Genomic DNA, 25,941 nt, shown 5'->3' on the forward strand with positions numbered 1-25,941 from the left:
TCAGCCTCCTGTGTCAGCAAGTCAGTGACAGCAAGTGTCCTAAGCTTGGAGGCCATTCTAAGGCCACAAAGTCTAGGTGTATTACAATGTGATATCAAGATCTCAACCTGAATTAGGGCTCCTCTGATAATTTTCTTTTATTTGTCGACATACAAAGAGACAGGCTTGGTTATATGTGATAGACCTAAGACTGGGGCCTGAATTAGAGCCTTTTTAATTTTTTAAAATGTTTTTTCCTGGTCAGCTTCCCAGGGGAGGGGCTCTTTCCCCTTCCTTTGGGGGTTTTATATAAAGGCTTAGCCATAAGTGAGAACTTGGGATCAAGATATGACAGAATTCTATTGGCCCCAAGAACTTTTTTATGTGGCACCAGTAGTTGGAATTGGGAAGAAATAAACAGCCTGTTTCTGCTCAATGCCTAATTGGCACTCTGCTTGTATCACTATGAAGCCTAACTATTTGACTACCTGTTGGCAAATTTGTGGATTTGTTTAGATACCTTATATCTACCCTTCCAAAATAGATGAAAGAGTCTTGATAGTGGTCCTTGGAGGGGGGTTGCTAAAAGAAGGTCATGTACATACTGTGGCAAGGTGCAGCTACCCCCAATGTGATGAAGGCTTTGAGGTCAGTGTCCAGTGTCTCTCTAACAGTTGTAGGAGAGTTTCTGAATCCTTGGTGGTACATAGTTAAGGTGAGCTGTTTTATGTTCATGACTGGATCACCAGCTGTAGGTGTACCATGTGGATCTTCTGTTTGATATGCAGTCTGCTGTTTAGTTGCTTCTGCCTGCTGAGTGTTGACATGGATTTCTGCCTCCGAGCTCTGTTGGAGGGGAGCTAGCTTTTTCTGGATTTTGTGTTTCTGCTGTTGTGTGTTCATTGTTGCCTCTTTCCACCATGCCACCTACTCTTGTACTCACTGTTGCCATTCTGTGTCTCTGGCTGTGCCTGTACCTTGGCCTCGGCATGTGCCTTGGCCAGCTGCTGCTGTTTTTCTAGTGTGGCTTCTGTCTCTGACATTTGCTCCCATTCCTACTGGGCCTTCTGTTGTAGTGTCTGTTCTGTAAGCTTTTTGTGGTTTTCTAGCTCTATCAGCTGCTTGTTTTTGCTTCAAGAGTGTTTGCTCTGCCTGTGCCCTCTGGGCTGCCTCCTGTTTGGCTTTCTTGCACAGCTTCTCCTCAGGACTTGGACCTTAGCCTTAGCCTATGTCAGTTCCTCTGGCAGCTGCTTTAGCTGCTATTTCTTTGCTGGTGGGACTGCATTGCTTCACACTCAGCATGCTCTCGAGCCTCCTTGGCCTCTTTAGTCACTTGCCAGGTTGCTTCTGCCTTGCCACACAGGCACTCACTCAGGCATGTTCATGTGTCTTCTCTGTCTGTAGTTGCTTTTGGGAAGTTTCCTGGGCCAGCTGTAGCTGGCAAGCTACCTTCTGTTCTGTTCACTCTTGCAGGCCTCTTTGATGTTGGCCTTGAGCTGCTCAGTGTCTTCCAGCACTGCTTTATCCTCAGCTCTCAGGCTCTTCAGTGCGTGCTCTTCAGCCTCATGGCACTGCTGCACTTCCTCCACTACCAAGTGTCACTGGAGCTCATTCTTTGATGTCTTGCCCAGCTGGGCAAGGCACTCCTTAATGTTAGCCTTATGCAGTGCTTTCTTTCATCCCAGTGGCACCCAGCAGGGCTCATGTCTTTATCTCTTTTGTTTTAGGTTTAGCTTAGGCCATGCCTGTTTTGTAATATGTTTGCCAGGCAGGGTTGTAGCCATGTAGGTTAGGTCTGGACTATTCTTAGCTATGAGTAGATGTCGATGTCCTTGCTGTCCTCTGGCCCTGGTCACTACCTGATATATGTGCCCAATTGTTTTTTTAATCTGTTGTCCCCTCAGCTGGCCACCAAACATCAAAGGAAGGCCAGTTAGTTTTACAAAGAATTTTAAATGTGTTAATGACCACATGTACACTTACTACCACATAAAAGTCTATCATCTCTGTAATAACCAATGTTTTTTTAATATCAAAGCCAATAGATATGTTTAGTATTTCTTTGGGTGTTAAAGACCAAGTCAAATGAAGAGGATTGCTGAGACCTAGGCAGGAGTGACTGATCATCCCTCCCTTCCCCAGTTCCTTTTGAGTAACAAGGTGCTTTTAGAAGGAGCAGCCTGTGCTCTACCAAACCAATTAGGAAATTGCATATTTTTTGAAAGTACTCCATAAGCTTTTGGGGGGCGTATGTGAACTTTCTATATTGTCATCTGTCTTTTTAGCAGGACAAGTTTTTAAAAATCCTTTCATGTCAAAAGTTTGTCTTTTATATTTAAAGTCTTTTAATATTTTTTCTTTTCCATTTATTATAAACTTTATAACTGGCTTGGCTGCAGCCACTTGGGTTTAAAAATTTCCTTTTCTTTTTTGAAAATATTTTATTTTGATCTCAGATTGTTACTTTTTAAATTTGATTAACTGCCAACAGACTTCCAAGTAACCTTCGATCAGTATTTTTATCTTAAACCATTAGACAACAAAAGAGCAAGTTAATCCTGCAGTTATAGTTTAAGTAGTTATAATGCATAAGAAATGTTTTAAACATATTAACCAAACAGTAATACAAAATTAAATTGGAAGCCAAAAGCAAATCAGTTAGCTATGATTTGTTGCACCTGATTTTCCCTTGCCCACGGGAACTTCCTTCATGGGAAAGAGGGATTGAGCCCCTGTTGATTCACTCTTTGGTGTTTGGGGAAATGAAAGATTTTGAACATCTTTTTTGGACCTTATAATTTACATTTTTTTTTTAAACAGAGGATAAGGTCAGTCTTTCACATACATTCTAATGGGTTGTGTTTCAGTGCTTTTCCTCCCATTTGTTGTTTGTTGCAGCATAAATCACTGAGCCTTTTTTTTTTTTTTTTGGTACCAGGGATTGAACTCAGGACCTTGCACTTGCCAGGTAGGCACTTAAGTCACTGAGCTATCTCCCAGTCCTTCACTGAGTCATTTTGCCTTAGACAAATTAGAACATCCCCGTTACAGGAGTTTTCAGGAGCTGCTTTGCAGTCAGAGGCTTTGTGTAAGTCCAAACTTAGATCCCGTAACTTATTTATGCTGATTGCTACTAGTTCTGGTTGGCCCCACACCTGTCCAGCATGGATAGTCCACACTGAGACCTGCAGCCCCACTCACTTAATTCTGCTCATTCATACACAATCATATACCTCCCCCATCCCAGGTTCCTTTTCCAGGTTGGCTTTAGGTTTTATCCAGACTTGCCTGGGTCTGACTATTGGGCATACCTCTTGTGAGGAACTATTGCTGTGGGCCACTTCACTGATCCTGACTTGGGGCTATAGGTTTAGTCCAACTCAGTCTAAGTCAGACTACTTGGTACATTCTGGGAGGTGATCAAGCTCTCCTTTCCATTCTTGTGGGCTGGGTTCTACCTTGGGCCCCATAAGCTTACCATTGTCCTGTAACATGCTGCTTCACACTCTTCCTGTATCCTCTCCAATTTTGCTGTGTTGACTAGGGGTACATTGGGGCTGTGAGAGAGCTGATTTGCTGAGTTTAGGTCTTACCCAGTGGCACTGGAGGTCTTGGAGTCTCCCCAGTGGACCACTTGGCCCTGCAGGCAAAGGACCCAGGGTGCCTGCTGTCTCTACTCCCTTCATAATTCCCAGGCGATGTTGCAGATTTTAAGAGATGAGGGGTGAAACATGATTTCTTGTAAGAGGTACATGGACTCAGAGGACTGGTGTCCAAAGGGCTGAGCCCTGAACTAAGGAAGGGCTCTAGTTTTATACATGTTGTTGAGGGAATTGGTCTCTTTAAAGACATGAAACTTGTGGGTAGGGAAGTAGGTTTGCAGAAGGAGAAAAAAAGCAGGCAGCTTGTCAAGCTCTGACAGCTTTGCAACTTAGCATATCTTAGTGGCCCTGCTTGGGCATGACAGATTGTTATGAGCACAGGAGGTTATAAAACTTCTGTACGGGGACAAAAGTTACTGATTTTATCAGTATTAGAACAAAGGACAGCAGCTGGAGGGAGGGATAAATCTAGAGGGAGGTTTCTTAGGTTGGGGAAACATTTTTTTCTTCTTTTTAAGTCCTGCTTCACTATTAATTGCTCTTTGATGGTAATACTGCATTGTTAGAATCACCATACAGTGCATCAGTCTTACTGATAGGAAGGGAGTTCTTTTTTTTTTGTGTTGAAAAAGTTGTACTAGAATTTGTCCCTAAACTAGGCTGGTTATAGTTAGCTAGTAAGGAGTAAAGCGGTTATATTAGCTTGCTTTCAACTTCTGTGGATCAGTTTTACAAATTCGTAATTACTTTTTGGTTTTATACTTACTAATAATTGAATCATCAGAATTATCCTTGAAATTATTGGTCTATTGTTAAATTTGCCTTTATAAAAGTTTATTGAGCAAGATAATTATAACTAGTAAATAGATATAATATCTGTTCTTTAAAATATTTTAACAGGGTTGTATAACGAATGCATCGCAAACTGTATCTAATAATTCTTCAGAGTTACTGTTTGATTTGACCCAGGATGCAGGATTATCACATTACCAAAGGGGACCAACACTTTCTATGACAGGTAGGTTTTAGTTCTTTTCTCTAAAAATGCCAAAAGAAAACAGATGAGTATGGAAATATCTTTCTGTTTTGAAACCTGTACCCTTATGTCATGAACTGGTGATAATGACTTTCAAATGCCTTTTTGGAGTATATATATATATATATCCTTGGATAAACTGTTTTGAGTTCATTCTCACTTGGATACACTCAAAAAACAACAAGAGGTCTTAATTTCTGAGAGAAGTCCTTAGATATTCTAAATACTCTATTAAATTTTTTTTCACTGGGCATGGTGGTGCATGCCTATAATCCCAGCACTAGGGAGGCTGAGGCAGGAGGACCGCTGTGAGGTTGAGGCCAGCCTGGGAAACAAAAGGCCATCCTGTTCTACATAGCAAGACTTTGTTTTATTTATTTATGTTTTAAAGTCTACATAACCACTAGTATGAAAAAATATATGGCTATAGTTGGTATCTTAGTTAAGTTAATAGAATAGTAGTCTATTCCAATACTGATTTCAGTATGATGGTTAAGTATGATTTTTAAAAGTGATTTGTTTGTATAGGGATTTATACATAGTAAATACTCAGTAAATCCCTTTGGATGAGTAATGAAATTTACCTATTGAAGATTTAAAGTTTGTGTATATAACACTATGATAAAGTTTTTCATTAAACCTAAAATACATTAGTATGCTATAAAGGAATATTGTCAAGTTGAAATTTCCTTATAACCAAACAGAAAAGTTTCGTATGCTAGCTATTTGTGTGTATTGTATTGCAAATATTTGACCTAAGAGAGAGAGATACGATTTTTAAAAAATTCTTAGTTTATTAAGCAGAACAGTGTGGAGAATTCACCATACTCTTTTACAATTTTTTAAAATAGTAATAGTACTGATTCAATTGTTTTTCCATTTTATCTGTTTATTTATTGTTTATGCATTTGTTTTTTGAGATAGGGCCTCACTGTAAAGTGCAGGCTGGCCTTAAGCTCACTTTTGTTGGCCTGGCTGGCCCTGAACTCAGTGACTCTCTTAGCTCCTCTTCCTGAGTGCTGGGATTCTGGGGATGCATCCACTTTAATAGTACTTCCTTTAATGCACACTTCTGAGTGCCAGTTAGATACTTAGCAAACGTCCAATTAATGGAATGTGTAAGAATGAAAAGAAATGGAGAAAATTTGGTACAGGGTCTCATTATGCAGCTCAGACTTGTACTGATCCTCCTGTTTCAGCCTCTCCAGCACTGGGATTATAGGTGTGTCCCACCACGCCCAGCCTCTGTGGCCCAAGGGCAGGGTCAGCCTGTCCTGTGGTGTCAGGGATTGAACCCCGATCCCTGCACTTGCCTAAGCAGGCCCTTAGTCTGCTGAGCTATCTTACTGGACATCTTTCATTTTATTTTTCTAATTCTTTTGGTGCTGGATATTGAACCCAGGACCTGGTGCATGCTGGGCAAGCACTCTACCACTGAACTAAATCCACCTTTATATAATTTTAAATTTTGAATCAGGGTCCCACTAAGTTGCTCACACTGGCCTCAAACTAGATTTTCTGCCTCAGCTTCCCATGTAGCTAGTATTACAGGTATGTATCACCACATCTGACTTTAAAAATTAATGTGTAAGGCTTAAAGAACTTAACAATAAATGATTGTTATGTGTCATAATTGTGAGTAATGATGTGCTATATGATTGGCAGCATGATTAATAGACGGCTATCTATGCAGATTGTGGGGGTTTGGAGAGGATTGAATCTGAGCTTGATTTTGACCAAGAATTAGATTTTAACTAGCACAAAAGGAATTCTTTTGAGGGTATGGAATAGCCTAAGCCTAACAACAAATACATGTAATTCACAAAAGAAATGCAGAGTGATTATTTAATGTTTCAATTTCTTATAGTCTTACATTGAAACAGTCTGTTTCTGCCATTTAACTTGTTACATAATCAGTTGCTTAGTTCAAAATCCTAGAAATTACTGGTTTTTCAAGTAACCTAAATGCTAATATAATTACACAGAATCTTTTCTTATGTACCTGTAGTATATTTGCATGTCATCAAATGTTTTAAAAACAGGGTAAAATAATTTTCATGTTGTCTCAAAGGTTGAAACAGAGACTCTGACTAGTATAATCAGATGGTATAATCAGTTGACTAGTACAAGCCTGGTGTGCTTTCCTTTATTAAAGCACTTATAGGTGAATCTGTTGAAATAATTTTTCCTTCTAAATTAGGATATAAAATATTTGTTAGTCATGACAGTAGCTGTCAGTAATTATTGAGTACTATCTGTGTGATATTTTGTTGGAATGCTTTAAATGTTATCTTATGTATCCCTAAAACAGTTCTGTACAATAAAAGATAATTTTCCAAAAAAGGAAACTAAGATTCAGAGAAATAAGCTAAGAACACATAACTGGAGAGACAGGCAGTTTGGACCTGATCTCTTATGTCTGACCTGGAATATTTCTAATATATTTGCTACTACTTTTAGTGTACAGTTAGTGTTATTAAGTTATATTTGATGTGCATTTTTGTAGTCTTTTTTTATAAGGTACATTGTGTATTAAGTTTCCAAAAGGAGTCTGCCTGTTCTGGTGACAGCCTGAGTATCCCCATTCTTTTGTTAATGCTCAAAATAAGGCTAACCTCCTTTAGCTTTAGGTAATTGTTTTCAAATGGGAAAGTATTTTTAGGAATAAGATCCCTGTACAGACAACTTTATGCAAGGGTCTAATAAATAAAATGGAAAAGAGTTTTTCTGTCATACAGGCCCACTTTATTCTTTAAATGAACCCATTAAGCTCTGGAGAATATAGTATGAAAATCCTTATGATAACTCCTTGCATTGTGTCTCCTTTCATATAAGTGAGTATCACATCGTGCATAGCAGTAAATGAATAAAATTAGCTAAAGCCAAGAGAAGACCTTTCTTCAGTTTGTTAGATGAGAGAAATAACACATTCATAATTTAAGTTATTAAATAAAAAATTTTAAGGATGTTAAGTTTTGCAAGAAATAAAAGTTATTTCTGTCATTTTTGAAATACTATCTAATGTGCTTAAGCATCTAAAGACAATTCATTTGTAAATAGAATATCTTCTGCTTTAACTTTTCTTTTGCTTATGTGATACATTGGTCTGGCTTCTTTTATTATAATATCTGCATACATATTTGTTTATTTGAAGCTTATGTACAATTTTTGTGTAAAAATGTTTTGCAAATTAATTTGGATATATATAGTTAAGAAATATTCATGTTATTTCTTTACCCATCTTGGGCTTAGATCACTTAATTTCTATTTATATGATATAACTCAATTATGCTAGTTGTAATTTAGCTCAGAAGCACTTTAATTTAAATTTAATTTAAGTGATTTAAATATTTAAATCATTCTAGGTATCAGTGAAAGTTCGTGTTCATCAAAACGACCTTCTGCTTCTGAAGCAGACAGTGTTAACCCCAAAAAGCCTAAGCCCAGTGAAAGTGTTTCTGGAAAAAATTCTCCAGCTGTGTTCCCTTCAGTTAAATCTTCTCCCCAGACACCTCCCCAGGTGACGCCGTCGAAAGGTGAATATGAAGTCTGACTCATAAAAAAGGAATTACTAATATTTATACAAAAATTTTGGATATTGTTGAAAATTTAAGGGTTATGCAAGTTAAAGTATGATGAGTTTCGAACCATAAATTTATTTTAGGTGCAAATACCTCATCAGATCAGTCTAAAAATGGAGCACCTTTTCCAAGAGCTTGTCCAAAGTGCAATATTCATTTCAATCTTTTGGATCCTCTGAAGAATCACATGAAGGTGAAATTCTTTCAATATTTAATTCTTAAAATGTTTGGAAGTCTCAGTTTGGTAGTTAATGCAGTGGTAGGGTAGCTAGTTTTGTTTTCAATATTGCTGCTATTGTTTGTTATATAAAAAAATCTAGCTTTTAAAACTGCATATTTTCAATGTGTCCTTTGCCCTAGTAGTTAATGGCTTTATCCCAAATTCTACTTTGTTGTTAGGCTCAAAATACTTACTTTCTTTAGTACTTCTGAATCACTTTTTCAGAAGGTTTTTCTTTTGCTTTCAGAAGGTTTTTCCTTTGTGATCCAAATGAAAAGTTTCTTTTTCCTTGTTAGTAATTCGATTTACATTAATTGATAAAATAGATTTATGTGCTTATGGTTGGTCACAATTTCTTTAATGTGTTTTTACTCTCTCTTTTTTTAATGTATTTAGTACAGGGTCTCGCTACATAGCTCTGACTCATAGGGATCCTCTTGTTTTTAGCCTACCCAGCGCTGGCTTACAGACACATGCCACCCCTCCGCCTCAACGTGCCTGAGAGTGGGGCTGGCACAGCATTCAGTACCAAGGGCCAAACCCTGGTCCCTATGTTTGCCTAAGCACCTAGTCCGCTGAGCTATCTTGCTGGCCCCTTTTTTTTTTTTTTTTTTTTTTTAAAAGCTTTTTCACTGTGTGGATACTTTATAGGTAGTTTGGATTTTAGGGAAGATATAATTTTATTCAGGTTATCTGTATAACTTTTATATTGTATAACACTTAGCTGTCCTTTATTCCTTTGGCTATTCTCTAGTATTTTCATCTATTAAATAGTAATAAACTAGTTTCTATTCACTACCAACCTATCTTTGATTTCTGTAGCACTTAATTTTTATTAAGGGGCTAATAATGAGAAAAGCAAATAATTTTTTTAAAAATTTAAAATGAAAATAAAATATGATAGACATGTCAGGTAAAGAAAATCAAATAAATTCACACTGGGCATGCAATTATATTTTACTGTTTCCATTGTTGTTAAAATGTGTTCTTATATATACCTTCATTTGGTGACTCTAAATGATACTTCTTGGTTTATTTTTATTATTTGTGAGGCTGTGTATAAACTTTGTAAAATTCATACTTCTTGATCCTTTACCTCTCCCAGTTTGTACTTATTGGTTGTACTGTTTTTCATCTTTAGGGGATGTAACATTACATTTGATTTCTCCACATTTTTTTTTACTCTCTTTACACAGTAAATATATTCAGTGCTCACCACCAGTCTTTCTGACATAGATTGTTTGGTTTTCTGTTTGGCTAAAGTTTGTCCTTTTGTAATTTCCTTCTGAAGGCTCTAGGACATCACTCTAAATTTTTTCATGTTCAGAACGGTTTGATTGTAACCCATTCTTAGGGGCTGGGGAAATAGCTCAGTTGATAAGCACTTGTCTGGCACGGGCAAGGGACTGAGTTCAGTGCCTGGCTCCGCAAAGGGAAAAAAAAGAAAACAAACAAAAAGATTATAACCCATTCTTGAAAAGCAGTTTGGCCAAATAGAAAATAAAGTTGGATTTCACTTTGAGGATTGTGTTGGTATTTAAAAGTTGCTGTTGAAAGGTCTGGGATAAGTCAATTATTTTGCCCTTTTTATTGATCGGATCTTTTTGCCAGGCAGTCTCGAGGAATCTTTATTTTTGAAGACTGATAATTTTACAGTACATTAACAATGTTGGGAATTTTATGTCTGTTTTCCTCATCATACAAAAATTCATGGTGATTTTCCTATCTCAGCTTTTTGAGTGCCAGGATTATAGGCATGCACTACCATGCCTGGCTTTGAATTGTATTTCAAAACATTTACATTCTATGTCGTTGTATGCCCAATATAAATTTGTTTTTTTTTTTTTTTTTTTTTTTGTTGCCTGACATACGTATTTCTTTCTAATTATTTTAATTCATTCTTAAAGCAGTTATTTGCTTTCCTCATTATTAGTCTTTGCATCTTTTATTTTGCAATGTCTGGTTAGCACTGTACTTATCTCTAACTTATTATCTGTTTTCTTTTTTTTTTTCCTCTTTTTCTCTTGATACTGTAGTCTTATATTACCATCTTGTCTTGCTTTTTTGGTCTTTAAGTAGCAACAATTGCTTCATTAAATTTTTAAAATTTGGGCCACTATTTTCATTTGCATCTGTTCTATGACATGTATTTTGTTAGAATTTTACATTTTCTGGTACTTTTTTGTCTTAAAGTACTTAAAATCTTTACATGTTAGCAAGTCCTGTCATATTGTAAAAGCTGGCCTGAAAGGCTAGCTCTTTTGTACACATTTCCTGTTGAGAGGGAAGGTAGGTTGCCAAGACCGTTTCACACTCTGTCTGGTTACACAGTATTTGCTAAGCAGAGGCTTCTGGCAAGTATGCATCTGATTCTTCATGCAGCACCTTTTCAGCTTAGCTGTATCAAATCTGGTCTGGGGTAATCCTACTTTTGAGAATATAGTTTTACATTTCAGAATATATATTCTCTTATCCTTGGGATATACATTTTCACAGACCCCCCTCTTTTTTCTGCAGTTTTGAGAATTGAACCCAGGGCCTTGTGCATGGTAGGCAGGTGCTCTAGTATTGAGCTTTATTTCCAATTTTCTTACTGATTCTCTTCAGTTCTGTTACCATTTGGTTCTCTTCTCTGATTTATTCCTAGTTCCATACCCAATGTTGGGTGCTTTATGCAATATTGTATGTGTGTTATGGTGTTTGTGGATTTACTTAGGCTCTTAGTTACAGTGAAAATCAAATTTGTGGAATTTGGTTGTTTGACTTTTGGGTGACTTCTGATCTGAGGAGTCCTATTTAATATTTAAAATAGCATCTGTTAGCCCTGTTTTGGTGGTATATGCCTGTAACCGTAACCACTTCAGAGAATGAGTTTGTGGTTAGCCTGGGCAATGTAGTGAAAGCCCCATTTCAAAAAACAAAAATAAAACATGGTTCCCACCTTCTTTGCTCTAAAAATCCTAAATATATGTACTAAGAAACAGTAGAACCTGGTCTATGTACTAGAAGGTATAAAGATGGTAAGTGTGTATCTGGTATCTGTCAGACTATCATATATGGCAGTGGTGAATCTATAGTATGCACCCTGTAACGGGTTGTTATTGAATGCACTAAAAGATCCTCTGTTACTGGCATGTGGCATCAGAAGTGTTCAATATTTGCAGAATAGCTAACTCAGGAAAATAAGGAATATATAAAGGGTTATAGTAAAGGGCTAGAGCCAAAAGTGTTCTGGGGCTGAGTAAAAGATAACCAGTTGACAGGCTGGGGAGATGGCTCAGTGGAATAAGTGCTTCCCTGGCATTCGCAAGGGCTTGAGTCCAATTCCCAGTTCTGCCAAAAAAAAAAGATAACCAGTTGAACATAAAAAAATTTAAGGGCCGGCTGGATAGCTCAGTGGGTTAAAGCACCTGCTTAGGCAGATGCAGGGGCCAGGGATTTGATTCCCAGCCTGCCATGTGGGCCTGGCCCCCAGGAACACAAGTCGGCGATTGGACGTGGTGGCACCCACCTGTAATCCCACCTGTGTAGTGAGACCCTGTAGACCCTGTACTAAAATATGTTAAAAACAACAACAACAATAAAAAATAATAGTTGATCTTGGATCATAGCTCCACGGTGTACTAGACTGCATACTGCCCTCATAGAGAACCTGAATCTAAGCTTATTTGTCGTTTCTTAAATTCCTTTTTTGACTTGTGAGTATTCTCTAACATAATTTGCTTGCCTAAATTTTAAATGATTAGACACCCCCACACACACACATACTATATTTTGCTGTCCGTTTTTGGTTGTCAGTAATTTGTATTAAGCTCTTTCATAGGAAACTAAAACTTTTCTTTGGGTTGCAGGAAATGAACTCAGGACCTTACGCTTGCCAGGCAGGTTCTGTGCCAGTGAACTACACCCTCAGCCCTAAAACATTTTTTAAAAGGTGTTGTGTATAAGCCTTGTATTTTTATAATTCTGATCCTGTCTCTTCTGTAAAAAGAAAGAGAATAGCAAGTCATCATCTGTTATGTGTATCATATTTTCTGAGTGTGTTAAAATAACCTTTAATTTTCATAGAAACCAAATTAGACATTTGGAGAATATAAACCTTGCAGTATACTCTACTGTAGATTATTTAGATTGCCTTTTAGATTTCAGAAAAGAATCAAGTGCCAAATATGATTCACTAGGGCTGGGGAGATAGCTCAGCAGCATAAGCACCTGCCTGGCAAGAGCGAGGTCCCGAGTTAGATTTCCAGTACACTATGGTCCCAGAACTGGGAATGGTGGTGCGTGCCTGTAACCCCAGCACTAGGAGGCTGAGACAGGAGGGTCACTACCAGTCTGAGCTGCACAACAAGACTCCATATTAAAAAAAAAAAAAAAGACTTGGTAATTTTTGGTGAAAGCCATAGTTCAGCAAACTGTTTGAGATGTAAGATTATTCACATTTTGTGTTGGAGATGTAGCTCAGCAGCTGAGTGCTTACTTAGCATGGCTGAGGCCATGGGTTCAGATCCCATTACGGCCGTACATTAATAATGAAATTATCCAATATTTCTCATTAGGAAGATTATTTTACATTACATAATTTTTGTGCATTATAGTTATCTCTCGTTGCTTGAGGTCTTCCCTACAGAAAAAGTGCAAATAAAAGAGTTTTGTCCATCAAAATGATGTCATTGCTGTACATAATTACTAGTAAGGCATAAGTCTTAATAAGCCTTTAGAAATAGTCTGTCTTTCCTAAGTTTGAGCACTTAAGTTTTTGTTTTTTGAGACATGGTCTCACTATGTATTTCAGGTTGCTGTTGAGGTCATTGTGTAGTCCAGGCTGGCCTCAGACTTGGGTGATCTTGCCTCAGTCTTCCAACCGCTGGGATTACAGGCATATGCCACCACACCCAGCTAGCATATATGTATCTCAAAAGAATGTAGAAACATAAATTTTAAAAAAACTTTTAAAATTTCTCTTCATTGTGGTTCCATTTCAACTAATTTATTTTGAGTAGAGAATACAGAGAATCATGCTACATTAATGAGCTAATGTATTTGCACTAATTTTGCTTGTGGGTATAACCTCAATTTTAAATAAGTATAGGCTAAGAGATATCACTTTTTGTGTGTGAGAGACAGTCTCCCTGTAGTTCAGGCTGCCCTTGAACTCATTGGGTAGCCCAGGCTGGCCACCAACTCAAGGCGATTTTCCTTGCTCATCCTCGTGAGTGCTTGTGCTACAGGTGTGCACCACCACACTGCCCTGAGCTCTGTGTCACTCTTTTGTTGGTCCAACTTATTTAGCATTTTTCTCTTTTTCTTCGTCTACGTTAGAGTCTTTGAGTTCTTTGTAGATTTTAAAATTGACAAGTGACACAAAATAAATATAGTGTAACTTTGAAAGAAAAGTTATAAATGTACCGTTAGTTGAAGGGTTCTCTTATAGTATAGAGTGTTTTACTTTAATCTTTCAAATGCGGCAGAAGAGGAAGTGAATGGTTTCTTAAAAGTAGAAGTTTGTATTTAGATTTTCAAACTTTTCTTGTGTTGCTGATAATGTAAGAGGCAACATTGAGGAAACATGTAATTTATAAAGGAATTTCTTGGGCTGCTTGTTAAAAAATACAGCTTTTAAGCCCTATATCTAGACACTGTGGTTTATTTGGTCTGAAGTAGGGCTCACATTTTATTTTGTTAGGTTTTCTTTGGAGGGGGGGGTACAAGAAATTGAACTCTGGACCTTGTACTTGCCAGGCAGGTGGTGTCTCTGGCCCTTGTTTTTGTTTTGTTTTGTTTTTTTCTTTTGAGTTCAAGATGGCTTTGAACTCACAATGTCTAGGATTATAGGTGCATTTAACATTATGGCAGTTCTAGGTGTTTCATTGTTGGTCTTTCTGGGCGTGTGCTCTTATGATAAATACTGTTTTAGAAAAAGAAGTCTTATAGCTGAAAATTATGTACACTGAATGAATTAGCTTTATCTTGTTGGAAAAAGAAATGCTCATGTATGAAAGTATTACATATCGGGAAAAGTTTATGTGACATTTTACCATGAGGTGGTAAATTTTCTTTTCAAACCTTTAAGCATTTTGGATATCAAGATAGAAGAAATGCATTTCTCTTTGTGTTCCATGCATTTTTCTAGTATTTTGGTTCTGGGGAATAGCATATTAGCTGTGTTCAGTTTAATTCCGACCAGACTATGACATTTTATATATCACATGATAATTAGACATATACGTTAGGGAATGTAAAATGTATTTCCCTCCTACACTCTTGACAAAGATATAAAAATGAATGATTTTTGATTAACAAATTATTAAATATACTAAACGATAAATAGCAAGGGAAAAGTATTAAGTCTATAGCCAAGTCCTGGTTTTAAAGTTTTTCATTTTTTTGAAAAAAAATTTTGTTTGTTAAGATAGTAGGTGTTTATTGTTTGAATCGTTTAGACTGTGGATGCACCACAAATTTTTGGTGACTACTTTTTCAAATATATTACCAAACAGAGTTTTACATGGTCTGGCTTTAGTTGTAAACACAAAATCTTCTTTTTTTTTTTTTTTAAAAAAAAAAGGTTCCAATTTTTTTCTCTTTCAGTATTGTTGTCCAGACATGATAAATAATTTTTTGGGACTGGCTAAAACAGAATTTTCAAACACAGCAAATAAGTCTGTTGATTCAGAGAAAGGAAAATTGATCATGTTAGTTAATGACTTTTATTATGGAAAACATGAAGGAGATGTCCAGGAAGAACAGAAGACTCACACAACCTTTAAATGCTTCAGTTGCTTGAAAATTCTAAAAAATAATATTCGGTATGTAAATACTTATTTTTGTTTCTATTTAAAAGTTGAAATGCTATAGATACAAGTGTTATCTCTCTGATTTGATTTTTCTATACTATTTTAGATAAGTAATTTAAACACTTGATTCTAAGAACAAAAGCAGATGTTCTTACTAGAAAGCTTTTATCCTTGTATTTTTAACTCCTGGATCCACTTATATTTTTCAGATAGCTTAAGAAAAGACAAAGTTCACTTTAATTTAAGACAGAATAAACTTACTTTTCTTCCAGCAGTATCTAAGTACCTAATTTTTATTAGGCATATTTCATTCTGTGTATGTCTTTGAATTTTTTTGTTTTACGTTACAAGAAGGAGCACTTCTTCAGAAGTATCCAATTTGACCTTCTCTGCAATACTCTATTTAATGTTCAAATCTTTTAATTCATATTTACAATTTTTAGAACATTATCTTGTAGGAAAAAGCCAAATTTTTAGAGCTACACTAGTTCTAGGAGACTAATTTGATTTTAAAAAGATTTTTTTTTTTTTTTTTTTTTTTTTTTTTTAAAGAAGGGTCTACAAGGTGTTCAGGGTTTCACTACTAGATTAGACTTGTAGTCATCCGCCTGTTTACAGCCTCCCAAGAGCTGGGATTACAGGCAGCTAAAAAGTCATTTTTATTCCCAGTGGAATTTTCAATTTTGTATATTCAGAAAATTGATATTTTAGGAACTTATACTTTATAGTCCGTGAGTTACATGATACAATAGGAAGATACTATATAAGTCAGTAATAAGAACAAACTAAAGACCTATTGAATGATATTTTTCAATGAGTGTAGAATCTGATATTTTTATTAGGAAAGGTGATTTTCTGCCATTTTATTATAAAAAGTTTCAGTTACTCATCAAAAAATTTCAAGCTTGACCTTGGGCTCTTTTATACTCACCACCTTGATTCTACCTTTAACATTTTGTTCATCGCTTCATCATATTTTTCTCCATGCTTCCTTCATTCTGTCTGATCTTTTCGGTGATTCATTTCAAAGTAAGTTGGGGTATCAGTATACTTTCCTTATGTAAGCTATATTTGTGTACACACAAATATATACATACATAAATATGTATGACTTTTAATCTTGATAACTATCATCTGAACTAGCGTTTTTTTAGTAGCTGTAGTTACTTGTGGGCCTAGCATCTATTCTCCTGTTTTCTTCTGTAGTATTCTCTTACAATAATTATTAATGTTTTCTTTATGGTAGTTTTTTTATAGTTTTCGAAATTCAATATTTATTTTACAATAATTTTCACATATCTTTACCTCTTATACTGTAACAGCCATCTAGAACTAATGGTCTTAGTAGTTTAGCAGAAGAGGATTTGTGCTTTGAAATAAAACACTGATACACTATTGTAACTCTTCTACCTATTTCCATATTCTTACCGTTATTATAATAGAAAAATACACCAGAAAGTCATGTTAATAGATAGGTAGAGAAGTATGGTTCATTGACTTAATTCCTGGTTAAATGTGATACTTACTATATTACAAGTTATTTTAGCAGTAGGTTTTGGGTTTATTTAAGACGAGCTTATTTAATGTCAAAAATAAAAAAGAAGACTTCCTTTTTCCAGAAATTGCTTCAAAAAAGTAGTTATATGTATGTTACCAGAATATTTAGAAATCTTAAACGTACTATGTTTGATACATCTATGAATTGAGCATTTAAAAATACTATTTGGTAAATATAACATTAATGGTAAGCACCTCATAATCAAAATTAAATATCAGTATTTTGCCTTTATTTTTCTCAGTAAAACTAGGAAAGCAAATTGTGTTTTTCAGTAGAATGGAAACAAAAGAGCTTAAGATTTCTGCTTTCACCTGTCAGCAAGCTATATGGTTTTTGTTCATTTTCCTTTCTGATTGAGTGTCACTAAAAACAGGTTTATTTTATTCTATGAACATAATTGGAAGAAGTTTTTCTTTTTTGCTTCCCCTATTCCTGTTCCCAACATATTGGTTTAAGAAGTATGAGCTCCACATAGTGGGCTCATATGGTGATATGAGAGAATTCAGCTGACTCATTGCAGTATTTGTATATGGAAATATTAGTGTTTAAAGCTGTACTCTGAAAGCACATTGGCTTATGATATTGTTTCTGGACATAATATTTATTTAATGGGGATTAGGGTTTTCTGTTGGTGTTTCTAGGGCTAGTGTTAGAAAACAGTAGAGGAAAAGATACCTTAAGGCATACTAGGACCTGCTGTAATGATTACTTCTGTAGAGGCAGGAGAGAGAGATGATGATTGTTATCCAGATTGATGCCATTATCACCTATTTTATTTAGGCCTTGCAATGAGTAATTATTGATAGTGGACCCACTCCAAAAGTTGTTGTTTTGACTGAATAACATTACTTTCAAATTCAGTAAAAAGTTGTGGTAAGCTGTTTTATATAAGTATTCCCATTTCTGTTGCACTCTTTACTGTTGAAGGTCATAGTAGAAGACTGCTCATGAGAAGACTTTTAAGGGAAGCTGAAACAGCAGAAAGCAAAACTGAAAAATGGAGATAGCCTGGAAAGGGCATAGTCTGGGAGTTAGAATGAACAGTCTGTGCTCACAGCAAACCACTATCGTTAAGTGAAACAGAAGGTTCTTGTAGGCATTAAAATTGCTATTACATGGATGTAAAAACCAAGACCCAAGGAGAAATAACAATAAGTTGTCTTTTAAGCAGCTAGAATCTATTGTATAACTTTAAGTCCTTGAAAGATTTCTCTTTATGACTTTAGATGCTTTTAGTTAGGGTTTCCTTGCTTTTAGCATTTATTTTAAAATATAAATAGTGCTTCAGGTATCGAAGACTGCTTTTTTATCTAAAATTTTTAATAGTTAAAATAATAATAGCTCAAATTAGTGAAATATCACTAAATACTACTTTAATAAGTTATTTTAAAACAAAGATGAAAAGGTGTTTACTTAGCAACTTAAAGAAGGTGGATTCGCTCACTGGAAGAAAGATAGCCTCTTTAACAAATGGTGCTGGAAAAACTGGCTCTCTACATGCTGAAAACTAAAACGTGACCCAGGTCTATCACCATGCACTAAACTAAAGTCAAAGTGGATTAAAGATCTAAACATTAAAACAGAAACACTAAATCTCCTGGAAGAGAAAGTAGAAGGAATTTTTCAAGACATAGGGGTAGGCAAAGAGTTCATGAACAAAGATCAAATCACACGGGTAATACTTGAAAGAGTTAACAACTGGGACTTCCTCTTATTGAGAAGTTTTTGCATGTCAAAAGAAATTACCAACAATGTGAAAAGACAACCTACAAATTGGGAAAAAAATCTTGACAAATAAGCACTCAGACAAAGGTCTGCTCTCTAGAATTTACAAAGAACTAAAAACCATTAGCGCCCCAAAATTTAAAGACCCAATCCAGAAATGGGTATCCGAGATGAACACACACTTCTCAGAGGAAGAAATTAAAGAAGCAAATAAACACATAAAAAAAATGCTTCACCTGTTTTAAAATGCAGATTAAAACAACACTGAGGTACCATCTCACCGCACAAAGAATGACTATCATAAAGAAATCAATCTACAACAAATGTTGGAGAGACTGTGGGGAAAAAGGAATCCTTCTCCACTGCTGGTGGGAATGTAGACTGGTGCAACCATTATGCAAATCAGTGTGGGACTGCTTAAAAAACTAGGACTGGAAATCCCATTCAAACCAGCTATCCTCGTACTGGGAATTTTCCCAGAGGAACTGAAAACGTCATACCAGTGATATATGTATACCTATGTTTATAGTAGCACAATTTGTGGTAGCCAAATCTTGGAAACAACCAAGATGCCCATCACTTGAGGAATGGATGAAGAAGATGTAGTATTTTTATACAATGGAGTATTACTCAGCTATAAAGAATGATAAATTCGAAGTCTTCGTATTTAACTGGATACCACTTGAAGATATACTCAAAAGTGAAATAAGCCAGACCCACGTGTGTAAATATGGTATAGTCTCTCTAGTATAGGAACTCAAAAGAAGAAATACAAATAGAAAGGTATAACACAATTAAAAAGAAAGCAAGAACTTGAGAATTGGAGAATGAGGAGAGGTCAAGGAGACAATGTAGAAAACATGACGGGGCAAAGCCATATATTTATACACACAAAAAGGGTAAGGCAATGATCCTGAGAATCTGCAGCATGTTTTTGAAACTAGAAGTTAATTGGTAGGATTCCCACCTTGACTGACTATATATGCTGATAACTGTGAACTAAGCAACTGCACTGAAGATAGCAATGTGTAACGGTAGGGTCTTGCTTGGAACGCCTGTCATTCTGGTCTTCTAAATACGTACTACTTGTCATGACATACCAGTTACTGCCATACTGTCTCTCAAGTAAATGTTTAAAGAAAAAAAAAAGGGCAATAAATGAAAGCAAGAGACAGGAAAAAAAAATGTCACAGGACAGTCCTGTTACAATGCTGTATATGGTTAGATTTCTTAATTTCTGTGTAAAATTATGTAATTGTTTACTCATAGTTTTTCACATTTTTCAAGTTTTTTTAATTTTTGTCTTCATATTCTGCAGGGACTTAAAGTTTAACATATCAATACTTGATGGAAAGTACCTACTCCATGTTATGACTAAGATGTTTGATATTCAGACAGATAGTTAGGTTAAACCCAACTGTGTATGTTTTAGGGTAATAATAAGCTTCTCTTCTGGAGGGTTAACAACCTAAGTTAGCAGACCTCATAGAAAAGGTAGAGCCACAAGGACAGCCAACATTTTGGTCCTAGCCTTTCAAGGTCAGTGAGGACTCAGGACATAGGAGAACCTATACTGTAACATTATGTAACTCAGTTGTGTCCCACATTTTCTGATCAAGGAGATTATGGAGCCACACAGAAATGTGATCGATGATGTAGAGTGTGCCTAAGGAGAGTCACATGTAGAGAAAATATTCTCTCAGGCTTTCACAGAGAGCAAATTGGTCAAGCAATGGCCGTGACTCATCCACATGACTGACACTCACAAATGATCTACAAACTGTGGTACAGGGTTTCAGGTTAAATCCTGAGGGGATTTGACTGACCTTATCAGATACAAAAGTTAAATTTCTTATTATATAGGTCTTGCTTTATCTTGGTCTTAACCATCCAGTAGAAAAGTATGAAAATGAAGTATAAAAAGCAAAGCCACATTAATATGCTGAGCTGTAAAAAGCTGAAGTCAACCACTTTGGACATTGCCAGTCTTACAGAAAACCTCCTACTATTATGGACTACTGGACTATATTGGGAGATACTGCTGAATTCAAGCACCTACAATATTTAAATGACAATGGAATGCCCTTCTCTGACAAAACTAACCAAAAAAGTGAGATGGAAATGAATGACCCTTTTGTATCTACATACTCAAAATAGGATAGATATACAGCTCCATTCTCTTAATTCAATGAATAGAGAAATTTGTTATAATAGTGTTTGAGACAGGATATCATGTCTGCATCTTGTACAATGAATAACCGCTAAGACAACAATACGCAATGTATCAGTTATTGAAAATGTGTCAGTAATCGGTTGTGAAACTGTCTCATTGATATTTATTTCTCACTGATATTATTTAAAAAATAAAGAAAGAGATTATTTAACATGCACACTTTTCCAGCAGTTTTTTAGGCTCTTTAGATTTTATTGTGAATAACAGTTTATATGTTTAGGTTTCAGGTACTTACAAATGAAATTTTCTTTTTGTTTTAAATCTGAGTTTTTGCACCTGTTGAAAATCGTTTTATAGGTTCATGAACCACATGAAACACCATTTGGAACTCGAAAAGCAGAGCAGCGAGAGCTGGGAAAACCACACCACCTGCCAGCATTGCTATCGACAGTTCCCTACCCCCTTTCAGCTGCAGTGCCACATTGAAAGTACTCACACCCCCCATGAATTTTCTAGTATGTTGCAATTTCATTTAAGCATTGAGTGTAATTGATTTTGACAATACAAGCTGTTCAAACTATAAGTTCTGTTAGAAAAATGAGAATAAGAATGGGACTTTGGAATTTGGGGTCAAAATTAAAGTTAAATTTTAATTTTAATAAATTTTTAGATAAAATTGTTTACAAAAATTATAGCCGTTCTTGCAAATAATCCATTATGATAACTACCTTGGTATAAACTGATCATAGTGTATGGGGAATTAAATTAGAAGCCTAAGATCATAGTTTTCAAATGTGAAGTTAGACTTCACTTAAACATTTATAAGATAGGTAGCTATAATTGTAATTAAAAATTACAGATTTTGGAATTAGACAGCTTGAGTTTAGAATCTAAATCTACCTCTTATTATAGCTGTATAAGTTCATGTAAGTTACTGCTTGAGTAAGAGGATAAATGGAAATGCTGTTCTCGTAGTTTTGATACAGGAATTACATTAATGTAAGTGAAGTGTTTGAAACTGCTTGGTACTCAGTTCACAAGCAATATAGCTGGTCACCAATTCTACCACTACTTTTATTACTGCTGCTGTTATGTTGATTCTGATTTCTAAGATGAATTTTTAGATATTTATATAGTAAAGTGTTGTAATACCATTTTCCCTCCAATTTTTAGCCATTTGTAAAATCTGTGAATTATCATTTGAAACAGAACATATTCTTTTACAACATATGAAGGACAATCATAAACCCGGTGAAATGCCATATATCTGCCAGGTATAAGCACATTTTATTGTATTATTTGTTGTTTTGATTATAAGATTTTAACTCTTTTAATTGGGATCAACAAAGTTTTTTCTGTAATGATCTACGTGGTAAATATATCAGATTTTTAGGGTTTACTGTATCTGTTGTAAAACCAGTGAGCTTCACCCCCATTATAGCATGAAGGCCAGAAATTAATGAATGGATATGTCTTTTTCCCAGTAAAACTTTATGAAAACCAAAATTAGAATTCCATCAAATTTTCATATCATAAAATACATTATTTTTTTCCACATTTAGGTAAAGTTGGTTACTAGAATTAAAGCCTATCTTATAACTAAGTGATTGATAGGAAGTCCTGTGACATAACCCTTGCATTATAGGAGGTAATGAGCTGGGTTGGCCCAGAGGGTGTTTGTTTTCTCCTGGACTGGACACTTCTGGAGAAAGATGAGCATATGGATGTATCTTACTGTTGGAGGGAAGAATGTAGGAACATGACAGAAATAAAAATTAGTGTTGTAAAGAATCCTGTTAAATGTTTTGGAACTAATACTTTCTCAGAATTTGAAGTAATAGGAAAGAGAAAGCAGAGTTGCCACAGTTACAGGCTGGAAGCCATTTATAACTTAAAGAAGAGGACAGGCGAGATAGCTCAGCGGTCTAAAGTGCCTACTTGGGCAAGTGCGCAGGGACTGTGGTTTGATCCTGGCACCAGGATGGGCGGAGCTGGCCCCCCCAAAAAAAATTTAAAGGAGAATGCTGTTTTATATATCAGAAACGTTTTATATGATAGGAGGTGCCAGAGCAGGAAAATTCAGGTCAAAATAAGTGATGATGCATTTTCTGATAAAGAGAAGGGATCCTAATTATGTTTTAGGAAGCATTCCTTTAAAAATAACTTGTTTTCTCTTTGTAATTTCATATCTTTAGGTTTGTAATTATAGATCTTCATCATTTTCTGATGTAGAAGCTCATTTTAGAAGATCTCATGAAAACACTAAGAATTTGCTGTGTCCGTTTTGCCTCAAAGTTATTAAAATAGCGACACCCTATATGCATCATTATATGAAGCATCAGGTGAGATTTAATTCTTATTTGTGGTATGTTAGCAAAAAGATTGACTATAACCCAGATCATTGATTAGATTTGTTCTGCAAGGGAAGCAGAGTTATTCCAAGTTGTGTAATTAATTTACAGTGTATGCAGAATTACTTGTGAAACTTCCACTTTTCTTTACTTCCTTTCTTGGAATGATGTGACCCATAAATAATGAAAGTACTGAAAGATAAGTAAACATAGGAAGCCTAGGATTGAGAGAGAAAAAAAGAGGTGAGTGAAATGCACAAAAGAATTGATATTATATGGTCTAAGAATACCTATGAGAATGATTTTGATGGGACTTAACAAGATGAGGGTAAAAGATGAGTTTGAACTGAGAAATGATTGAAGACTCTTAATCTTCTTTTGTTTTTTACTTCAAATTTTATCTCTACTTTCTAATCCTTTGTTGTTAGTATTATGAGAAAATTTGTTGTCATTGTAGAACCATTTTGTAAGTGTGTACATAAACTGCCAGAGAACTAAATTTAGATCATGACTTGTTTTTCCTGAAGCAATAAAACCATCCTTTGTTTCAGCAAAAAATGTTGATGCAACACTAATCCTGTTCTTGAGTGGTGGTAAGAGCAGTAGTGCTTTTGTCAAATTCAGAAGCCAGTGGGTTTTCCGGATATAATTGTCTAACCAGGTTTTGCCTATTCACCAAAAGCTTCAGTGCATCTTCTTATCCATGACATTGTCACACCAGTTGGTACAAAGTTGTTCACCATGGGTATTCACTTTGCTGTCAGTTTTACTTGTTAGATAATCATGAAATCATGTTGTTGCTTTTCATTGGGAAAGATCATAAAAATACAATTTCCAAATGAATTAGGGATCACCTGTGTTGTCACTGGGGTATCATCCATCCTTGAGAAATTCTAGCAAGTAAGGTCTCCTGACAGGTTACATCAGGTGTTAACGAGACTTTGCCTGAAATTGTCTGGTTAATAAATTTGGTAAATGCTTAAATATACAAAATTAAGCAGTTTTGCTTGTCTTTTTAAAATGATAAAGCTTCTTGGAGCTTTTAATGTGCTAATGGACATTTTGTAATTCCAAGATAATAGAGTATATCTCATTTCCCAAACTTATTTGACTAGCAAACCCTTTATTTGAATGATGTCTATCAACTGTCTGTCTTTCTCTGTCTCTCTGTCTCTTTGTCTCTGTCTCTCTGTCTCTCTCTCTCTCTCTCTCTCTCTTTCTCTCTCTCTCTCTTTCTCTTTCTTTCTCTGTCTCTCTCTCTCTCTTTCCTCTTTTTGGATAAACAGTGTGGGAAGAACTATTCTCGTTATTCTGCATTTCATTTTTGGACTTGTAAAAGGAGACTAAGATATGAAGCAGTGGCTGTTTTACTATGAAGCTTTTCATTAATTTTCCCCAGATGCTTTATTAAGCTCTGGAATGAGATATAGGTGTGGGAGTAATGATGACTGGGATCAAGATATGTGAGTAATTACAATTTACAATCAGATCTTCATATCTAGAGTAGTCTTGGGTGCTCAGTTTTCTTTTTTGTTTTGTTTGGTGTCCTTGAGAAGTAGAGAACCCTGAGTTAAAAAGAGTAATCTATGTATTCATTAATAACAAAGACTATCAAACATCCTCCTGCATATTTACAATTTGTGTAACTATTTATGAAAGGCTAGAAAATTATAGCTGAGTGGGATTATAAACTTGTAATAGAGATGACATTATTAGTGTAATATTAGCCAATAAGAATTGTTGATTCTGTGTATCATTTTATTGTATTTACAGATCTGTATTGTACCTTTAAAAAAATTAAACATTTGTATCTAGGGTGACTAGAGCTGACAGTCTAGTTTTTATAACTTTTAAGAAATAATGAGCCTTCTTTCAGCCAGAGCCGCCATCCTCCTGTAATTTGCCAAAAGGACAATAGCAAACATGGGGTTATTCCTTTGGCTACATATATGCAAACGTACCAAAAGGGTGATATTGTAGACATCAGTGGAACAGTTACTGTTCAGAAAGGAATGTCACACAGATGTCACCCAAGCAAACTGGAAGAGAACAGTGTTGCCCAGCGTTCTGCTGGCATCGTTGTAAACAAGCAAGTTAAAGCAAGGTTCTTGCCAAAAGAATTAATGTGCATGTCAGTTATATTAAGCACTCTTAAGAGATGAGATATCTTTCTGAAATGCATCAAGAAAAGTATCAGAGGGGAAGGAAGCCAGAGAGAAAGGCACCTGGGTTCACCTGAAGCGGCAGCCTGCCCCATCCAGAGAGGGGATACTTCATGAGAGCTAATGAGAAGGAGCCTGAGCTCCTGGAACCTGTTCTCTATGAGTTCATGGCATAAGCTGGGGATGGCACTCTGCCATTCAGTTCCTAATTGTGGCCAGGTGTTTCTAGGCCCTGCTTAAAAATAAAGCATCCTGAATTGTAAGGACGGTTTTCCTAATTGAACAGGTGTGTGGTACCTTTACCTCAGAAAAACAAGTAACTTGGAACAGGCTCCTATTGAACATAATTAGTTGTGTCAGGCTTTTACTCCTTAATTTTTTTTTCCTGAAAGATACAGAGTATTGTGCAGGTGTATACCCAAATGACCAAATATTTATATAGTATTTATATTAGCTTGAAGATCCTCTAAATCACTACAGGAGAAAGATATATGACGTTTCAGTTAAATAATTAGTTTAAAGCAAAGGAACAGAAAGAACTTATGTTTTAAATAAATTTATTCAATCTTTAATAGAAAAAGAAGCAGTTTGTATATACTAATCACTTACCTTACTAATGGCAGCAGGTTGTTTACTCCTCACATGCATTTTCTTGTTTCATCACGACAACCGTATGTGTTATTGTTTCCAATTTAAATGAGGAGTCAGCTTTAAGAGAAAGTAATTTGCTTAATGTCACATCGTTTAGTAAAAGGCA

At 35.6% G+C, this 25,941-nt stretch overlaps 1 protein-coding gene across 3 annotated transcripts in view; it reads left to right on the forward strand.

Annotated features, from left to right (window-relative positions):
- The window catches only part of Znf280d (zinc finger protein 280D), a 92,622-nt gene that overhangs the window by 19,098 nt on the left and 47,583 nt on the right, over positions 1-25,941 (forward strand). For all 3 annotated transcript variants that reach the window (XM_023712448.1, XM_023712447.1, XM_004628876.2), the window contains exons 6-12: positions 4,482-4,599; positions 7,983-8,153; positions 8,282-8,391; positions 15,010-15,227; positions 21,029-21,186; positions 21,845-21,945; positions 22,867-23,013. In XM_023712448.1, the coding sequence (XP_023568216.1) occupies positions 4,482-4,599; positions 7,983-8,153; positions 8,282-8,391; positions 15,010-15,227; positions 21,029-21,186; positions 21,845-21,945; positions 22,867-23,013 (1,023 nt within the window). The remainder of the gene's footprint in view (positions 1-4,481; positions 4,600-7,982; positions 8,154-8,281; positions 8,392-15,009; positions 15,228-21,028; positions 21,187-21,844; positions 21,946-22,866; positions 23,014-25,941) is intronic.

This window comes from Octodon degus, unplaced genomic scaffold (assembly GCF_000260255.1).
Source record: "Octodon degus isolate 3935 unplaced genomic scaffold, OctDeg1.0 scaffold00026, whole genome shotgun sequence".
NCBI classification, from domain to species: Eukaryota; Metazoa; Chordata; class Mammalia; order Rodentia; family Octodontidae; genus Octodon; species Octodon degus.